Source organism: Delphinapterus leucas, chromosome 5, assembly GCF_059928025.1.
Source record: "Delphinapterus leucas isolate spDelLeu-1000000601 "Yukka" chromosome 5, BTC_Dleu_Yukka2, whole genome shotgun sequence".
In the NCBI taxonomy this organism is placed as follows: domain Eukaryota; kingdom Metazoa; phylum Chordata; class Mammalia; order Artiodactyla; family Monodontidae; genus Delphinapterus; species Delphinapterus leucas.
This window is the reverse complement of record NC_143133.1, coordinates 120,675,388-120,695,211: the sequence shown is the minus strand read 5'-3', so window position 1 is coordinate 120,695,211 and position 19,824 is coordinate 120,675,388. Positions and strand designations below refer to the sequence as shown.

At 38.1% G+C, this 19,824-nt stretch overlaps 1 protein-coding gene across 6 annotated transcripts in view; it reads left to right on the top strand.

Moving 5' to 3' along the window:
- Positions 1-1,025: 1,025 nt before the first annotated feature.
- RAP1GDS1 (Rap1 GTPase-GDP dissociation stimulator 1) overlaps positions 1,026-19,824 on the top strand; it is a 165,939-nt gene continuing 147,140 nt past the window's right edge. For 2 of the 6 annotated variants that reach the window (XM_089911317.1, XM_089911315.1), the window contains exons 1-2: positions 1,060-1,140; positions 2,709-2,750. In XM_089911317.1, the coding sequence (XP_089767443.1) occupies positions 1,137-1,140; positions 2,709-2,750 (46 nt within the window). In that variant the 5' untranslated portion in view covers positions 1,060-1,136. Of the gene's footprint in view, positions 1,141-2,708; positions 2,751-19,824 lie in introns of all 6 variants that reach the window. The other 4 variants (XM_089911319.1, XM_089911316.1, XM_022582381.3 and 1 more) reach the window with 4 other exon arrangements.

Sequence of the window (19,824 nt, the reverse complement as noted above, 5' to 3'; positions counted from 1 at the left end):
GCAGTTAGAGGGGTGTCGGGAGCGGGCGGCGGCCCCGCGTACCCAGGAAACTCCAGCCGGCGGACCCTGCGGGGCCGCACCGACTCAGCGGACTTTTATTTTCCCACCGTGGCGACCTTGTTCCGGCCGCGTTCCAAGGGAGCCGGGCACAGCTGGTCACATCCCGGGAGGGTGGAGCCCGACGGCCAGGGCACCCTCGTTACATGGCTTTTCAGGTGTCCTCCGGGGAAAGGAAGGCCGCACTCCTCTAGGAAGGAGAACGACACACTCTCCGAGGACATCCCGGGGCGATCACTCCTCTCGCTGCCCGGACTTCTCTTTTTAAACTGGTCTTAACTGTCCCGCTAATATTAAGCGCCTTCCCAGGGGCCGCCCAACGAGCCCACAGGCTGCTCTGAAAACGGGCGTCCCCAGGTATCTTATCTCCAGAGGCACTGGCCTCATCGCCAGTAGGTCTGTTTCAGGACGTCCGCTTTGCTTTCCGACCACCGTCCCAGGTCTGAGGAGGCCCAGCGTTTCCTCCTTCGGGAAATTCCCGCCTGTGCACCCGGGCTGCCCCCTAATAAACACCGGCCCGTTTTCCGGGTGTGGGTTGGTGGGGTCGAGGTAGCGAGCCGGAGGGTAATAGTTCGGGCTCAGGGTCCCCGCGCCCAGCTTTCCCGAGGCTCACCCTCCGCCCCTCAAGCTGCCGCCATCAAGCTCCTCCGCGGCGGCGGCAGCCGGCCGGCAAACACACGCCCACCAGCACGTTTAGATTCTCTTGCCCCGGAGGGGGGAAGGGAAGCACTGAGCATGCTCGGTGGGGAGGGCGGGGCGCTCCCGACCGCGCGTCTAGGCGGACGCCGCTCCAGCAGGCTCGGCGCCTCCGCCTCCCGCCCGCGGAGCCGCGCCCGCCGCAGGCTGCGCCCGCCCGCCCCGCCCTACCCCGCCCCGCCCCCCGCCGTTCGTCCCCGCCGCGGCCGCGCCGCCTGCAGCAGCAGCAGCGGCAGCAGTAGCTGCTCCTCGCCGGCGGCCGCCCCCCGCGGGTCCCTCCCTGGCTGTAGGAGAGGCGGAGGTAGAGTGAGGACACAGCGCCGCGCCGCCCGCACCGGAGACCTTCGCCTCGCCCTGCCGGCTCCTCACCCTCTGGGAGGACCATGGGTAAGTCATCCTTCCTCCCCCGTCATCGCCTGACATATTTCTCTTTCTCGGCGTGTTGCAGGGTGGGAAGCGTTTCTCGCGCAAAGTTGCCGAATTTCTCAAATCCACTGGTGTGAGACAGTGGCTCTTCCTCCGGGGAGAGTCGGCGCACGCGGAACGCACGCCGAGTCCGTGGGCTGGGAGGGTCCCGAGGCGGGGTGGGGTCGGGCCGCGGGGCCGGACCGCCCGCCCGGCTCTCGGGCACCTAGCTGCCTCGCCTCCCCTCCTCCATTCTTCCTGCCCGAGCCGTTGCTCGGGCACCACAGAGCCTGCCTCGCGGGCTCGCATCCGCTGCCCCATCCCGGTTTCTTCGGAGGCCGCCCGCTTCCTTTCTCCCGCGGCTGCTGGGCTGGAGGCTCGGGGCGGACCGCGAGAAAGACCACTTCACGTAACTTCCCTGCCAGGGCGACCTTTCCCCATCTTGGGGACTGCCCATCCCAAGGCGAGGAGGTGCGAGCAAGTAGTTTGTGCGGGAGATTTTACAACCTGCACGGAAATTATTTTCGGTGGGGGAGAGCGGACAGTCTCATAGGTTGAAAGGATGACTTGTCAGAGGCCACGAGGAACGTGAGGGAGGATGGATAGAGCCCGCTAGCTGTTGAATTAGTGTTGGGTGACTACAGTGTGCAATATTCCTGTGCTCAACCCATTTTCTTGGTTCCTTCGCCTGTCTACTGTAGCAGGGAAACTGCAACCTGCCTGTAACATGTTACCGAACTTACATGTTAGTTATTCTTTCCCAGCTTCACTTGTCGAAATCTCCATAATCCGATTTTAGTTCTTTCACGTTAATATCAAGAGTTTTGGATGAGATATTTAAAAGCAAACATGTTTTATAAAATTGCATGTAATTTAAACCTAAATTTTTTTTCATAATATGTTGCTTAATTGTTAAGTTCAGTAATTGCAGAAACGTCTCTTGGATGCTGTAATGTAATTAAAAGACGAAAGTTTTAAAAAAAATAGTAGCAATTTGGAATGCCATACTTCTGCAAGTTCCCCAGTTTGCTTCCATTCCTGTCTGTCATAGTTTCCTCTTTTTAAAATTTGCTACATTGGCATCTGTCAACTCGGACTTTTCCCACCCCTTCCCTGCAAGTTATTTTAAGCTTGAGATGAGTGTGGTCCTTTCACCTGTCAATACATTGCCCAACACGTACAGAGTTAGGTCATGGCAACTCTGAATCTTCAAAGAAGTATCTGGTGTCGATGGAGCCTACTTGAAAAGCAAATGCTCCAAGCTCTGATTCAGACCTTTGGCCGTATATGAGGAAGAGGTCATTGTTACAAGAGGAGGTGGTATGAATGAAAAATGAATCTAGGTCCCAGAATTTTATCTTCAGTTGTTCAGTTTTTTCCTTTTTAATGTACTATTGGTATGCTGACAGATTTCTGTAAAAATCGGGTGGCCCATTTATATGTATCTAGTCTTTCTCTGGGAGTAGAATTTTAAATAAATATTAGTTTGGATTATTGGACACATTGTGTCTTTCCCTTGAACATAACAAAAATTTTCTTCTTAATTATAGGCACAAGTTTGGCCTATAAAATATATTTCCCCATGTTTCCAGGTGAGCTAAAAAAAGTCTGTTTAACTAAAATGTTAACTTACATGTTAAATCAGTACCTTTTCAGTAGAAAAAAATCTATTCTGTTGCAATACCAGTGAAAAAATACTTAAATAATTTACTTAAAAATAATTAATCTTGAAAATCTTGAATTCTTTACTTGATTTCAAAGAAACTCCAAATAGAAATCCATCTCTCATTTGAAGCTTGTCAGATATACTTTGACTAAGCACTCTCCTTTTACCATTCTGTTTGTACCTTGCTGGAAGCTTTATAGCCCTTACGTAATCTGCTTTATAATGGAGTTGTTAAGGTGTGTGTGTTGTGCATTTAATCATGTGTTCCAGAAGATGAAATTTGTGTCTTATGAATTTTTGAGTCCTCTACAGTGCTTACCACATGGTATGTATTCAGTAAATCTTTGGTGAATTAATTGTTGAACTGGAAACCTGTCTGTTATTTTCAACTTGTGAACCTGAAAGTATGGGCTCTGAACAAACATTTAGGTTGGTAGGTATTATAAAGGTGATGGAGATGTGAAGGAAGTGGGAACAGAGAAGTATAATTACATTATGACTGCTCTTCTCTCTCTCAAAAAAAATAAGTTGGGTTGTCTAAGAGGTACGGGTTTTGGAGCAGCCACCAGGCAAGCAATTTCCTTCTACACTGCTGTTTTCAGTGGTTTAGTTTGTGATCTGTGGGTACGTACTATAATGTAAAATTGAAACCTTGGGAAGCAATGTTATATTCGAAGCCAAGGAAGTTATTATAACAATTCATATGTACATAAGGGGTATACTGATTAGTGGTAGGGGGAAAAATCACTTTTTAATGTCTTTTCAAGAAATAAATACGGTGATTTTTTAAAAAGATATTCTCGTGGCAGTGATTTTTCTCCATAAGAGAGTGAAGGAAACTAACTTCCTGTGTAGTCTTATGGACCATGGCTATTATTTTATGTATTTTTTTTATAAATTCAGCATAATTTGTTGAATATCAACCATATGTAATGTACTGTGGGAGGATAAAAATTAATAAAACATTTTTCAAGTTTCTTATAATCTTAACAGGAATAATGTTCTACATACACAGATAACTAAATAAAGTATGAGTGATACAAAAGACCTTAACATATTTTATAGTTTCAGAGGATGGAAAGGAGTTTTCAGAAAAACGATGTTATTTGATCTAATGGTTGGTTAAGCTTCTGAAAGGTAGAAATGAACGGAGACTGTTAATCAGGATGGGAGCAGAGGGAGAGAAATGACATAAAGGAAGATACAGAGATAGAAACATTCAAACAGTTTCAGGATATGATTAAATAACCATGTTTGGCTGGAGCAAAAGGTAAGGAAATAGTGGGTGACAGAGATCAAAAAGTTGTAATAGGTAAAGAACAGATAATGGAGGACCTTGAATGCCAAGCCGACGAAGTTTTTAGGCTTGACTTGTCTATTGAGGGACTGTTAAACTTTTTTATATAGGTAAGTGATGGAACACATCTGTGGTTTAGGAAAATTAATCTGTCAGTTGAGTGCAGGATGGATTGGATGAGAAACTGGAGAATAATTCAGAAGGTGGTTGTTGCAGTTTGGGTGAAAATATATACTGTCCTGAACCAGCCTGTGGCAATGGGAATAGAAAATTGCAATAAGGAATATGGAATTAAGAAAGGAGTCATACATTGTTGCCTGGGCAATAATGAGAATGTGGGATCTTTTAAATATCTATTTAATCCACTGGAAGAGGAAACGTGAATGAATAGTCAGTTTTGGACCTGATGTGTTGGACTATTTAGTTTGCCTTTTAGCTTCTCTGCTTCTTGATGACAGGGACTCTCATATTAGGTTTTGAATACATTTCCTAACACTAGTGTCTTGCATGTAGGAGCTATGCAGTAAAAATCAGTTGACTAACCAAAACTAGGTAAAAAATATTTAACAGTTATTTTAACTCTCAAGAGAGGATTTGAGCTAGAGATCTGGATGTTATCCACAATTTTCCTGAGATAATATTTGAAGTTAGGTAGGAGGATGAGAGTCAACAAAGAAAAAGAAGAAAATTTGTCCAAGGTAAGAATCTTGAAGAATGCCCCATTGTTAAGGAAAAAGAATGAAATGATTTGACACCAGAAAAGACAGTAGTAGGTAGGAGTGAAAGACTAGAATAGGCATATGGTTGATTTCAAGAGTGAATGGTCAATAATGGCTGTTGCTTCAGAACAGTAAGAGTAATAGGACTGAGAAAAGGCTCCAAGCTGATGTGGTTTGGTTAGGATATTACCTAGGGTATTTTCTAAAAAGCAGCTTTACGAGGTATGATAGCTATGGAGGTCAGTTGTAAAGACTAAGTGGCTAATGAGTAAGTGGAGACAGAGTTCCCTATGTATAGTAGTACAATATTCCTTGCCCCGTTTAAATATCTGTACGTAAGCATAGTTTTGTTTAAACATTTTTTAAATGTCTCACTTTACGTGGAATGACACGTGCTATTTTTTTGCTGAACAATTTGTAATCTCACCATAGTGCCTCACATTTCTTGGACATTCCATTTTTTATGTCTTTGTGACTTAGTATAGTGTACTTTCTGTTTTTGCAGTATCTGTCATGTAGAGGGAGTTTAGAAATGGTTTTATAATTTTACATGACAGTTTGCATAAAGGATACTCTACTAATGAATGGTTTTATCACTTTTTATTTATTATTCATCTTTGTGAATTTGGGATTTCTCTAGTTATATGTCCGCCTCTAATTATACTCTTAATTCATGGAGTTTTCTTTTTCTCTGTAAGTATGTATAAGCTTATGCATAAGTCTTTTTTTGTTTTTTTTTGCTTTTTTTTTTGCCTTGCGTTTCTAAGTCCTGGAATAGTTTCGTAGATAAATAGTTAGAATTGGTACTTTTGCTTATTCTTTATAAGTTAAGGTAGAGCAATAAAATATTTTTATAAGCTGATAATCACTAAAATTTATTATTTTAAAAGAGCATAGATTATATATTGACTAGTTCAATAATTTTTCTTATTGGCTTTATACCTATTTTGTATATGCCCACTTTTTTTTTTTCATACGGGAGAGAGCTAGATTCACTATCCTTGGCAGAGTCATATTTTCTGAAGTCTCTAGTACTACTATTTGGAAAGTTATAATAGCCTTAATTCATTTTGAGAACCATAGAGTTTTAATTTTCACAGTGGAATGTTGGAGCTTCTAGGTGCCTTTAGGGAAATAGTGTGATTGCTCTCTCCAGAGATTCCAAATCAGCTGAACTGAACTTGGCGATTCTGCAGTTATCAGAGGCACCAACAACAGCCCTAAAGAGTTATGTAAATTTTTAATATCCCCTCATGAACATCAGGAGGGATGGAGAAGGAAGATCATCTCCTTTGGGAACTCCATGTTAATTTTAGATAATCAGATGTTCAGATAACTGATAAGGAAAAAATTTAATTTAAAATGCTTTCCTGGACACTTAACTTGACAAACAGCTCTTTCTTATGGAGAGAACAGCCAAAAAAAATTAAGTATCAGAATAGGTTATAAAGTCTATTTTGGTTCTAAAATTCTGCAATTCTTTGAAACTAAACTTTGAAATATACTCAATATCATTGATGTCTTAAGTGTGTTATAATCATCCCTATATAACTTGTTTTTCTTTATTGTTCGAAGGGCAATGTCTCCTTGAGGTAGAAACTTCTGAGTATGAACCAATTTGTTAGACTTGTCTAAATAGATGGCCTAAAATACCATTACCCCTGCTGGCTAAGATATGGATGCTGAATTCAAATTGCAGAGTAATGTAATTCTCTCAGTACATCTATTTATACAACTTTTGTCGGTAGAAGCGTTCCAGGAGTTAAAACTAAGAATTAGGATAGTGATAAATGGGAGTAGTTAAATTGAGCTGCTAGCCATAATTGGCTATACTTATAAACTCTAAAGTCCTTCTGACTTTTTGTTCACAAAATTAACTTTTTCCATATGGGTCCTATATCTGACCCCTTCTCTAAAGGCTGTTTTGCTCAATTTTGTCCATGTTTATGGCTTCAACTACTGTCTATATGCTACTGATGCCTAAAAATATATATCTGGGCTCTATCTTTTTATCTAGTAGATGATTAGACATCCATCCCTACATGCATAGTCAGTTCAAACTCATTGAGTTCAAAACTGAATTCATTATGTAATTTTTAATAATGATAACCAGAGATATGTTGATTAACGTTTTGCCAGAAGCCTTTCTCCAAAAAAGCTCTGATTGTGGTGGTTGATTGCCTGTGACTGCATAGTCGGGAAGAAGTGAGATGCAGCACACCATTATATAATATACCCACCCTACAGACATAATAGCCTCATGAGCACAGATAATAATAAAAGGTAGTAAAGTAATTAAGTAGTGATGAGTTTTGACTATTAATAACTTTGTTTTAATATAACTTATTTAATTTTAAGTTTATAAAATTTTTAATAATGGCTATTTTAATAATTGCCTCACAAAATTCCGAAAAATTTAATTATCATTATCTCATGGGCTGGTGCAAGGAGGCCCCAGTACACCTTCGAAGTAATAAGTATCATTTATTACCATTTATTAAGAATTATTGATGTCAGTAATCATGTTAAACTTTACATTTTTTTATATATTTTTAAATAGTTTTAATCTCTTCAACAGTTCTGTGAAGTGGGGGACACTATCCCCATTTTATTTACTCAAAGAATTAAATAATTTATCCAAGGGGACAGAACTAAGTCTCTAAAATCCTGTTTGAGAGCATTGATTCTCACACTTTAGCTTGCATAAGAATCACCTATAAGCTTGTTAAAAAAGAAAAATTACTGGGCTCACCCTCAGAAATTCTGATTCAGTAGGTGTGAGATGGGCCAAGAATTTGCCTTGTCAAGACATTTCCCAGACGATGCCGCACTTTGAATAGCATCACCGTAAAGCAGAGGTCTGCAAACTTTTTACATAAAGGGCCAGATGGTAAGTATTTTAGGCCCTGTAGGCCGAGAGGCAAAATCAAGGATATTACATAGATAAGAGTGAAACTATATATGAGAAAAAGCAAATATCCACAAAATTTTTATTGACTAAATTCAAAATATAACATGAATTGAACATGATTGTAAAATACAGGTCTCCGAATGAAAAGATTGTAATTCCTTTTTTGAGATAGCAGTTTCCTTTAATTGGGACTTCCAGTTACCCTATCATCAAAATTGATTGCAGTTGTTCATTTGTTAATGCAGATCTGTAAGGGCATTTAATTGATTTTGTCTTTGAAACGTTTTCACACAGACAGGTACTACCAAATGCTGCTATCAATCATGGGCATGTGATCTTAATAATCACATTGATTGTATGGAAGGTATTTATAGAATTCTTTTAGATTCTCTTGATAGTTTCCATTTAGTATGCTGTTTACACTGCGGATTAACCAACTGAAAGTCAGATGGAAGCTCCTCAATTGCATAGTTAAATGGATTTTGATATATGGAAGTTTCTTTTGCACTTGCTGTGAGGTCTGAAAAACACTGCTGGAACTGTAGTTTGAGCTTGCATAATATATCTGTTGCACATTTGTATATGCACAGAGATCTTCTTGTTTTTAACTTTTGACAGCGCAAGAAATGTATAAAGCAGATTGATGGTTACTTGTGATTTGAACAATGTTGTCAAAATGACTTAACACAGTATGTTTCACATATAAGCACTTTTTTGCCTTGACTTTCAGGTCAGATTCAAGGAGACATTATCTAATCTGCAGCAAAATATCATTTCCAAAGGTATTCATTGTTTGATAATAATGGTTGAAGGCACTTCTTATTGTTCAGAAATTTCAGTCTCACCATTGAGCTAAAAAAAAAAAAAAATCGCTGTAAAACCGTACAACTGCTAAGCCCTTAAGCTGTTGTGTGGTAAGGCAAGTTAGGATATGCAGCTTCTATTTCTTATCAAAGTACAAACAACCGACAGTGGTTAAATCTGTGAGTGTGAATGAAGTTGATACTATTGGTTCAATCATACATGTTAGTTTAAAATATTTTTCCCACAAAATACCTGCTGATTAATAATATAATGAAGAAACATAGACTTTAAACACCTTATTTTCACAGACTTTATAAATTTATTCAACTAAGCCTTTTTTTGTTCCTCACATGTTTTTACCACCATCATATGTAACACATCTTAATAGATTCCACTTCAGGTTGTACCGAATTAATGTTATCTCAACTTTAAAAATATCTTTGTCTCTTCTATGCAGTCTTTATAGAGGCTCTTCTTCAGTCACGTTCAGCCTTGACTTCTCGAAAATAAGAACACTATGCAATATCACAAATATCTATCTGTTAATTTATCAAGAACCAAGGAAAACCTTTTTAAAATTATTTGCTTTGTCTTTTAATTGAATATTGATATTGCTCCCAGTGCCCTTACCTCTTCAGGTAGCTATTCTCACTGAAAGACTTTTCTTAAACAAGTTTTTTCCCCCTCTGGAAATGTTTCTTTGGTTGCTATAGTCAAAATACAATTTAATTAACTCACCACGAGTAAACAGCTTTCCTTGCTTGACTAATAAGTGAGCCCCTCAGAAACTTAGTTTGTTTGCAACTTCATTTTCTCTTTTTGTGAAGAAATTCTGCTACGATGAGGTACTTTGTTTTATTTATTTTTTAAAATTTTTATTGGAGTATAGTTGCTTTACAATGTTGTGTTAGTGTATACTGTACAGCAAAGTGAATCAGCGATACGTATACATATATCCCCTCTTTTTTTGGATTTCCTTCCCATTTAGGTCACAGAGCATTGAGTAGAGTTCCCTGTGCTATACAGTAGGTTCTCGTTAGTTATCTATTTTATACATAGTATCAGTAGTGTATATATGTCAGTCCCAACCTCCCAGAGGTACTTTGTTTTGTATTTTCTAATTCCTCTGACAATTACTTTCCTATGAATTGTGAATATGATGAATACTTAGTCTGGTAATATAGATATATGTTGAATTTTTCTAGCGTAGCTATAGTGTCATTGTGTGATACAGTGGTTTGCCATTTCATTCAGTAACAAAATAATCCATATGTCACTTTAAACATTAAAAGCATGGTATTTGAAGTATACTTTTTTTCTTCGTTTTGATGTGATGGTCAAAGTGAAATGTTGTGGTGTGGCAATACACATAGTACTCGAAACACTGAACAATCATAACTGTGTCACTGCAATTTGTAGTACGTCAAGCAACAGTTTAAAGTGATGAGAGTACCACATGTGGTTGCGGTCTCAACGACTCACCTCTGTCATAGTGAAGTGAACACAGGTGTAGACAGTACATAAAGGAATGAATTATGTCCCAATAAAACTCTATTTGTGGACACTGAAATTTGAATTTCATATAATTTACACATTATGAAATATATTCTTCTTTTGACTTTTTTCATCCATTTACAAATGTGAAACCATTTGACCTGTGGGTTGTATAAAAACAGGCGGTGGGCCGTAGTTGGCCAACTCCTGCTTTAGAGTAATGCTATACTACCTCACCTTTCCCCAAGACTTTTTCTCCATTATGCATTCCGTAACTCCCTGGTGGTATCACCATTTATCCAGTCAACCGTTCCTAAAATCTAGAATCATTCTACTTCCAACACCCTTTGGGTTCCCTAAATTCTAATAGTTCTACCTGCTTGAATCAGTCCTCTCCTCCTTTCTCCACTGTAAACATGTCAGTTCACCTCTTGAAACCACTTTACTAGTCTAACAGATGTTCTTTCTCTCAGCATTCCCCCTCTTAAGTTCTTGCATGTTTCTAGAGTACTCTTTCTAAAATGTGAATCTAATCATTTCACTCCATAGATACCTTTTTCAATAGGTTTCCAACATGTATAACAGGGTTTCCAAACTCAAATGAAACTATATGATTAAAGAGGGTTAAGTGGTGATCTTTTCACACATACGCACTTTTTCTTTTGTATATTAAATCTAAAGGAATATTTTATTTCCATAAAAATGTATGCTTTCATTTTTCTTGACAAAATGTCTTTTTGTCTTTCATTTTCTCACGTTTGATAAAAGACAAAGTTTAGAAAAATGTTTCTCTACCATAATAAAAAACAGCAATGAAAGCATGATGAATTGTAACTAACGCTGGGCCTCACTGAAGGGCTACAACAGGAAATGGTGGGACTATGGCCAACTAAGAGAGTATGTGCCCAACCTAAAAGAGGAATGCCCCACTCAGCTCCAGCCAGTTTTGCCATGTACAGATGAGGGCCCAAGGAAGCCAGATTTTCAGACTTTTCAAAAGAAACCAGAGATTACACTTTTATTTGAATACTTCAGATTGTTAGTTTTCGGAATTGTAAGACCCAGGGCCTCAAACAATGACATCTATCTGGCTCTGTCTCTTTCTGTCCAGATTATGGAGCTGAGGTTCAGTGAGATTAAGAGACATGCCCAATTTCACACATTTAGTTAGGGTCAGTGTCAGATCTAGAACCCTTATTTCCTGACTCCTTAACTAGTGTTCTGTTCATTATACTAGGCCAGTTCCAATCTGTTAATGAAAAAAAGTGCACACACACGGGAACACGCGCACGCACGCGCGCACACACACACACACATACAAACAAGCTAATAACAAGGATTCATTCAGGTAAATAGGATAGTGGAAAACTCTTTACCCATTTCTATTGCTAGAGTCCAGGCCCTTACCTCAGCTACTACTGAGACCATTTCTTAGTTGGTCTCTCGATACTAGACTGTGCTCTGCAGTCTTTTCTATGTGCTATGACCATCTTTTTTTAAGACACCACATTGATCATGTCACTTCCCTACTCAAGATCTAATATTGCTTCAACTGTTGACCACATCAAGTCTAAACTCTGCTTAGCTTTCAAAGTCCATAGAAATCTGCTACCTCTCTTGTATTTCTCACTGCTCTCTGAAATACATCTTCCTTTATCCTAAATATTCTTCGTCAGTGATACCACCAAGACACCACTGTTCATGTTACCCCTTCTTCTAGAATAACTTTTCATATTCATTCTCCTTAGTCCAGCTCATGAAAACTACTTCTGACCTCTCATACTGACCTCTTATTGTTCTCTGGACACCTCTCACTTCTTGGACTTCTATAACACATTCAATAATTCAATAATTTTAGTTGATCAGTGTTTCATATTTCTTATTGGCATTCAGTAAATACTTGTTTGTTCAGTTATAGAGTCACTACAGATTCAGGTCAATCTTCTCCTAATTTAACAGCATTACCCTATAGTGATGATAGACATGTCTGTAACAGAGCTTGCAAACCAGCAGTCCATGGGCCACATATACTCTGCAGAAGGATTTTTTTAGCGAAGTTTTAGAAATTGGAATTAGTTGTCAACATTTAAATAATCAGGAAATTTCTGATAAAAATCTGCTTCACCAACTTTTCTTGAAAAATTAAACATTTAGGATCTCTGAACCTATATTTCTATTGGTGACAATCAATGATAGTTGTCCTTTAGGCAGGGTATAAGGTCCCCAGTTCATTACTTCTTATTATTATCTTTTTTTTTTATAAGACACTTCTTTTACCACTTTATTTTTATTGTTTTGTTTGTTTTGGCCTCACCGCCCAGCATGTTAGATCTTAGTTCCCCTACCAGGGATCAAACCCGTGCTCCCTGCATTGCAAGCTCGATTCTTAACCACTGGACCACCAGGGAAGTCCCTCTTACTATTATCTTAAATCCTACAAATCTCACTCGGTACTCTCTCACTCTTGAAAGTATTTAAATTTGCAATGTCTGAAATTTCTGTTATAGCTTTTGAACTACTAAAGAGTTAATTGTATTCAAACTTCTGATAAAATTGACCTTATATTACTTTTGAAAATTAATACATTTATTTTAAAATTAAGAAATTGTTGTGAAAATTAAATCGTACAACTAGTCAAGAGCAAAGTTAACTATCTGTGATATATATGGTCATCAGTGATGATTAAACTGAATTTTCAATTGACCAAATGATACAAGAAATCAAAGAGATAGAGTATGGAATCTCTGCTTTTCCGTAAATTAATTAATTGTTTAGTATAGCCTTTTGGCAAGTTAGTTCAGGTCTTTAAATCCCCATTTCATATATATCCTTAAAATATTACATTATTATTGAATAGGAACCAAATAATAGATTTCAATTAAAAATGGAAGGGGGATGCCCATTTCATACTAATATAAATTATCATATGGAAAACTTCAAGCTCAGTTACCTAATAAAGACCTACTAGCCCCCAAACCAAGATCTGTTGTATTTTTCCTTTCTTTTTTGGCTCTCAAGCATAAAATACATTTTCTAGGGCAAATGATGGCATGGCATTTAAAAAAGCAATCAAAGTGCAATAAGACTGCTAAACTGTTTCTAGAGAATATTATTTTCTTATGTATTAGAAAGTATTTTCTAACATATAAGAATTATATGAACTTAAAATAATTATATAAAAAGAATTACATAAAACCATAATTTAAAATTTTTTAAATTTTAAATTATTTTTAAAAACTATATAAAAATAGTTGTATAAAATAATTTCAAATAACTAGTAAGTTCCCTGAATTTATGGGTAGAGTTTTGTTTTTTATAGTCAGGAAAAAATTATAACCAGCGATCATCGTACTTCAACAAAAAACTGTTTTCAAAACTGTGAGAAGCTCACATCATCTAAGATTCTTTTTAACAACAGATTTGTCAGGTTGTAAAAATTATTTCCTTTAACTCTTATGAAAAATATTCCCCTTCTAAGATTCCTCAAGTAACTCCATTATGAAAGATGAAACTGATCATTATAAGAATGTAAAACTTACATTGATGTATTTATGCTTCACAGAAATATAAATGTTGGTTTATCTTTAAGGTTATAAGATGGCCTCAGAAACAAAATCAGAACAAAGACAAAATTTATATGAGCTGATTAACTTAATTTCCTTTTAGTTGCAAGAACACATTTTTGGGGAGGGTGGTGGTAAGCTCCCAGAAAAAATAACTGTCAACTGTGTCACATTTCTGGCTTTTATATAGTTTGTATAAAGCTCCATAGTCAGATCAGAAACATAAGATTACCATATTAGGCATTACAGAAAGTGACAAAATAAGTAGTGCAAGTAGTCACATTTTTTTGCTTTTGAAAAGCTTAATCTCTAACTGGTAGATAAAGAATAATATAAAAGAATGAGTAATAGAAACAGATATGGCCATAATTTGGATTCTTTTTTAAAAATTAATTAATTATGTTTAAATTTTATTATTTGAGTCAGGTCTTCGTTGCAGCATGCAGGATCTTCAGTCGCAGCGCATGGGCTCTTTGTTGTGGCACGCAGGCTTCTCTAGTTGCAGCGTGTGGGCTTTTCTCTAGTTGCGGTGCACAGGTTCCAGAGCACGTGGGCTCAGTAGTTGTGGCACGTGGACTGAGTTGCCCCACGCCATGTGGAATCTTAGTTCCCCCACGCCATGTGGAATCTTAGTTCCCCGACCAGGGATCGAACGCACATCCCCAGCACTGGGGTGTGGATTCTTAACCACTGGATCACCAGAGAAATCCCCATGATTTGGATTCTAGAAAAAGAGAAAACACCTCCCCCCGCTAAGAATTTAAATGAGAGGATAGATCAAATTTATCTTTTCAGCACCTAGTACAGATTCTTTGAAATATACAAGTGCTCATTACTTACAGTGATCTGGAAAATTTTTCCTAGAATTTACTTACTTATTCAATTAAACACTTACTTGTACTAAAAAGCATGGTACTACCCTTGAGATGCTATGGCAGAGACTGCTCCCTGATACATTTCATTGTGATTTTCTTTCTTGTTTTGTTTTGTGACATATTAAGATACATGGACAGTCGTTAGCTAGTACAACTATCTAACATGGTTGGGTTATAAATTCATTATTGAAGAGCTTTCGTCTATACAAAGAAAGATACAGGTAGTCCTTCTTTGTACAGCTCTGGTATGCATGAGATCTGCATGAGGTTCACTTAATTGCAGTACGGTGCAGATTGCTTGGTCAGTGAGAAGTGCTTGGACTGTGAAGACACACACGTCTGGATTTATCCCAACTTTGACACTTAAGTTTCTGGGCAAGTTCTTTAGCTGCCGAATTCAACTTTCTCAGCTGTTAAAATACAGGTAATAATAACACCTATTTCACAAGGTAGTTGTAAATATTATGTAAAATAACAATCATATAAATTTTAATTTCTATTTCCAAAGCTGAAAATACAGTCATTTTTGGGAAACTTTATCTTATATTCAGAGTTAAAACCAATCAAAGGGTGTAATGCTCTTTGTTGTATTATTTTAACCAAATTATGTAGTGAATATTAAGTTACTGTAGCGGATTATATTTTCCAAAGGTGGCCACAACAATCTCTTTTGGCCCCAGGTATTCTTCTAAATCTTGCCACTCTCCATTGAGAGTTGGGGAATTCTCTCCCTGTTGAATCTGAGCATGCTTGTGACTCACTTGTAACCAATAGAAGACAGCAGTAGTGATGCTGTGATTTCCTAGTCTCAGTAGTAAAAGGCATTGTTGCTTCTACCTTATTTGTCGAGACACTGGCCTGCTTGGAGCCCTGAGAAGTCTGAGACCCTGAAGATGCCATGCTATACAGAAGCCAGGCCACATAAGGAGGCCTCAGGTGTCAGGTCTCAGGTCAGCAATCCTAACATTCAGGTCCTTCCAGGCCAATCACCAGACATGTTTGTGAATGAGCTATCGGATGATTCAGATGATACCAGCCTCAGCCGTTGAGTCACTCCCAGAGACGTTCCTGGCCTTTGAGACAGCATTGAGGCCCCAGACCTTGTGGAGAAAACACAAGCCATTCTCAGTGTGTCCTTTGTGAATTCCTGGTTCATGGAATCTGTGAGAGTAATAAATTGGCCTTTGTTTTATGCCAGTAAGTTTGGGGTGGTTAGTTATGTAACAATAATAATTGGAACAGTTATAAAATGTGAAAGATACATTGTTTCAGTAAGAAACAGATTGCTGTTAACACTCATTAAAGTGGGAACTACCTGCTGAATAAATGTTTACTGATTTTTTTCTTTCATTTCAAATGAAGATAGCCTAACAGAGAATTTTTTCTACTAAGTAGCATTTCCTTATGGTTTATTTAATTGTTCTTTATGTGACATTAATTCCCTTGAAAAAATGTTTGTTGACTGTCTTGGCTACCAGAAAAGAGATATGCATGTTTAAACAGTATTATAGGTTTCACTATAACTTTTTCGTAAATGTTACCTGTTTGGCTAATGAAAAATGTCAGTCAGTACTTTTAAGTTAATAAGGACAGTTACCACTAAAAATTACATATTTTTTTTCAAAACCTAATAGCCTAATAAAATCTCATAGGAACAAAGGAATATCTGTACTCCTCTCTCCAAATGAAAATTTATTATACCTGATATTAATTTTAATGTTAATCTTATATTTGTATATTTGTTAAGCTCATATTATATATTTGACAAAATTATTTTGAGTCTGTTTCTTTCCTGTCACTTTTGGAAGACAGTGGGTTTTCTAAGTTTATTACCACTAAATGAAATAATACTTTCTCATATAATTACCAAAGAATTTCAGATACATAGTAGTTATTAGATTTTCTAAAATAATACTATAATGATTCTAATAATAATGGGTACTTTATTAAGATCATTACCATGAGAAAGGTAGTTAGTACTATGGTAACATTTGGATTGATTATGCTTTAAAGTTTGTGTGTGTATGTGTTTTTAGATATAAATAATTGCATAAATAGAGTGCTTCTGGAAGCATGCACAAGAAAATGTTAACATTGATTGCTTCTGGGAGTAAACTGAGACATGTGAAGGTAATTCCCACGAAAATAAAATTAAAACTAAAAAAAAAATGTTTTCTATACTATGTGAACTGTGTTGTATACATCTTTGTATCTTTAGCACTTAGGGCAGTGTTTGATGCTTGGTAGATGCTTAGTTCATATTGTTGGATGAATAGAAGTTTGAGGTTATCTTCTTAACCTTTATTCACCTGATACATAGCATTCATGATCTGATAGACTATGATATTGTTCACTGAAAAAGCTAATATTCTTACTTGTTTGCCACACAACTCCTCATTTTTCTAAGCCGACTATGTATATATCTGTATCAGTCTAGGTCCAATCTGAAGGCAAACCACATAATGTTACATTTATATGTACGTATAGATATTATGACAGGAAACACGCGGTCTGTAGATCTTAGAACAGGGTTTATTACTCATAGAACATTTTAGTACTGGTGATTGGTGCACATGTAGCAGAGAGGAATTTTAAGAGAGGAATCCTAAAATTACGACACTGAGAGCTTATATTGGGTTGCTGGCACATCTGCCATTCGAGGAACACATGCACACATACCCCTTATCTTTGCTCTTGAATTAAACAAAGCCTCTCTTGGGAGAGGGATGGCATCTTTAGGTTTGTTACCCTAAAAGTAAGCTAAAAGCAAATATCTGGGAAGAAGAGGGCAATGTTTTACAATCCTAGAATGTGTCCATTCTAAGGGTGGGAGACTTATCTTTATTATAGGTTATCAACTTCCTTTGCTCAGAATGCCCCAACAGTGCAGGAACACCACGAAATCCAGGGAGAATTGTCTTTCAACACACAGTAATTTAAACAGGGGACATTTGATGTAAAAACTATTAAACAGTAATTAGAGAGTAACTTTAAAGGTAGATAGCAAACTCTAAAGTGTTTGGTGCAGGAGTGTATCCAAGGAAGCACACACTTCTTTGGAAGGGTGAATTCTCATTAAAAGATATAGTTTCAGGCCTCTGATGGCATAGAAGTTCACTGGGTTGCCCAGGCCAGAGCTGGTCCATACCCATCAAACCTGCAAGAGACTCCTGGGAGAACAAGCAAGCTGGGGTTGATGGGTGGCACACAGATAGTTGGGCATGCAGAGGAAGTTGAAGCACCCCTGCAGGTACTACTGGAACCTGGAGCTGGAGGAGCCCTCTTCTGCAGGAACCCGGCACACTTCTGTGTACAGTTTGGGTTGTAGTAGCTCTGGATAGCCAGCTCCACAGGGCTTCTGGCACACATACTTCCAGGGCTGAGAGATGGTGTGGGAAGCAGTAACCGGGGCTGGGATGCAGCCTTGAGTTGTGTGGGGCTGTTGTACACAGCACTGCTGCCTGAGCTGAGAGCTGGAGAAAATGTATGGTGAATGCTATGACTCGCAGACACTTGACACTGGAGAAAATTATGCAGGCTGAGCAGGAAGGAGAGCACCTTCCTCTTCAGTGCTATCCATTGTCATCTACAGACAAAGCTTGTATCATGCCATCTGCCAAAGGAAAAATATGTAAAGGGCCCAGATTCATTTTTTTTTTTTTTTTTTTTTTTTTGCGGTACGCGGGCCTCTCACTGTTGTGGCCTCTCCCATTGCGGAGCACAGGCTCCGGACGTGCAGGCTCAGCGGCCGTGGCTCACGGGCCCAGCCCCTCCACGGCATGTGGGATCTTCCCGGACCGGGGCACGAATCCGTGTCCCCTGCATCGGCAGGTGGACTCTCAACCACTGTGCCACCAGGGAAGCCCCCAGATTCATTTTTATAGATCAGGCAATAAGGGTGAATTTGGAGCTGGAGACAAATAGGTTGATAACTGACTTAAATGTCTCTTCATCCTATTGCTTGAATTTTATTCCTTTTAAATTCATGGTACATCATAGCTTTAAGTACAGATATTATCATGCTTCCTGTTTTATATATTGAATTTTTATCTAAATTCCCTTTTGTTTTACCTTGACCCACACGTTTCTTTCTGGGTTCTGTAGCAGTATCCTGGGAAAATACTCCTCTGTGGGCTCATCAGTTACAGTCCAGACATTATCATTTTTATTAGATTTTTAAAATTCTTAATATGTTCCTTAATATATGCCTATGTTAAATTCGTCTGTCACATTTATGACTACTTGTTTATATATCCTTTTTCCCTGGTTGGCATTTTATTACCCAGAAAAGTTGGTGTTGCCTAAAAGTTTATAAATTTCAGTGTATATTATCTCTTTCTTGTGTTTATTCGGTTACGAAGTGAGACTATTTGCTTTGCACCAATCTTAATGAAGTACTTCTTTATATATTTCTCTAGCTAAAGAAAGTTCCATTTACATAGGTCTTTTATGTCAATCTTTAATCTAGTTCTCTATTACAAAGCATTATAAAGCAGGGTCTTTGCTTCTTTGTCCATCTGTATAATTGATTAGTCACAGTTCTAAGAATACTCTAGTGAAGAATTTGCTCCGGACTGTTTGGAAGTATAAGTAGATAGCCCCCAAACACTTCTGTTTATCTACCTTATGTAGCTTTTAAAAATTCCCATATATGTAGGCAGAATTTCCTCTTATTGAAATTATATTATCTGTCTCTTGCCTGGTCTTCCTCACCTCCCCTGTCAGGCATATCCTAGAGTCCAGGGCAGAGCTTGGAGGCAGGATATCTTTTACTCTTGAATCTAAATGCCAGGAGCTGAAGCATTATAGGTAGACACTTTAGTATCCAGGAGGAGTAAAAGGTCACAGCTAAGATATTAAATCCAAGATCAATGTACTATTCTGAGGGACTAAATAGAATATGAAAGCCTGAAGATAAATGGGGCCTGAGAAACTGGGAAATGCAAGATAATAAAGTGAACTGATAAAACATTGTTCCGAAGAATCTGGTGGTAGAATGCTGATACTGTGAGGACTCAGTTGATCTGCAGGCATGTACCAGGTATAGGGAGCTGGAACAGGGTAAATATGTTTCAAGTAGCTGTTTTTATGTTTAGAGAGTTTCTCTTTTGTTACAGACTCAATTAGCTTACCTGTACAGAAGTCAAGTTGGAAAGTATATAGTTTCCACTTTCCAGCATTTTCTGGAACTCTTGTGTATAGAGATCATTCCGACAGTTTTTCTACACGGAAGCTGTTTGTAATATGACAAATTACACGGTTTCACCGACATTGTTCTAGTATAATTCTTGGGTGTCTTTAAAATTCTTTGACAAATGCCATTGTGCTTTGTAGATT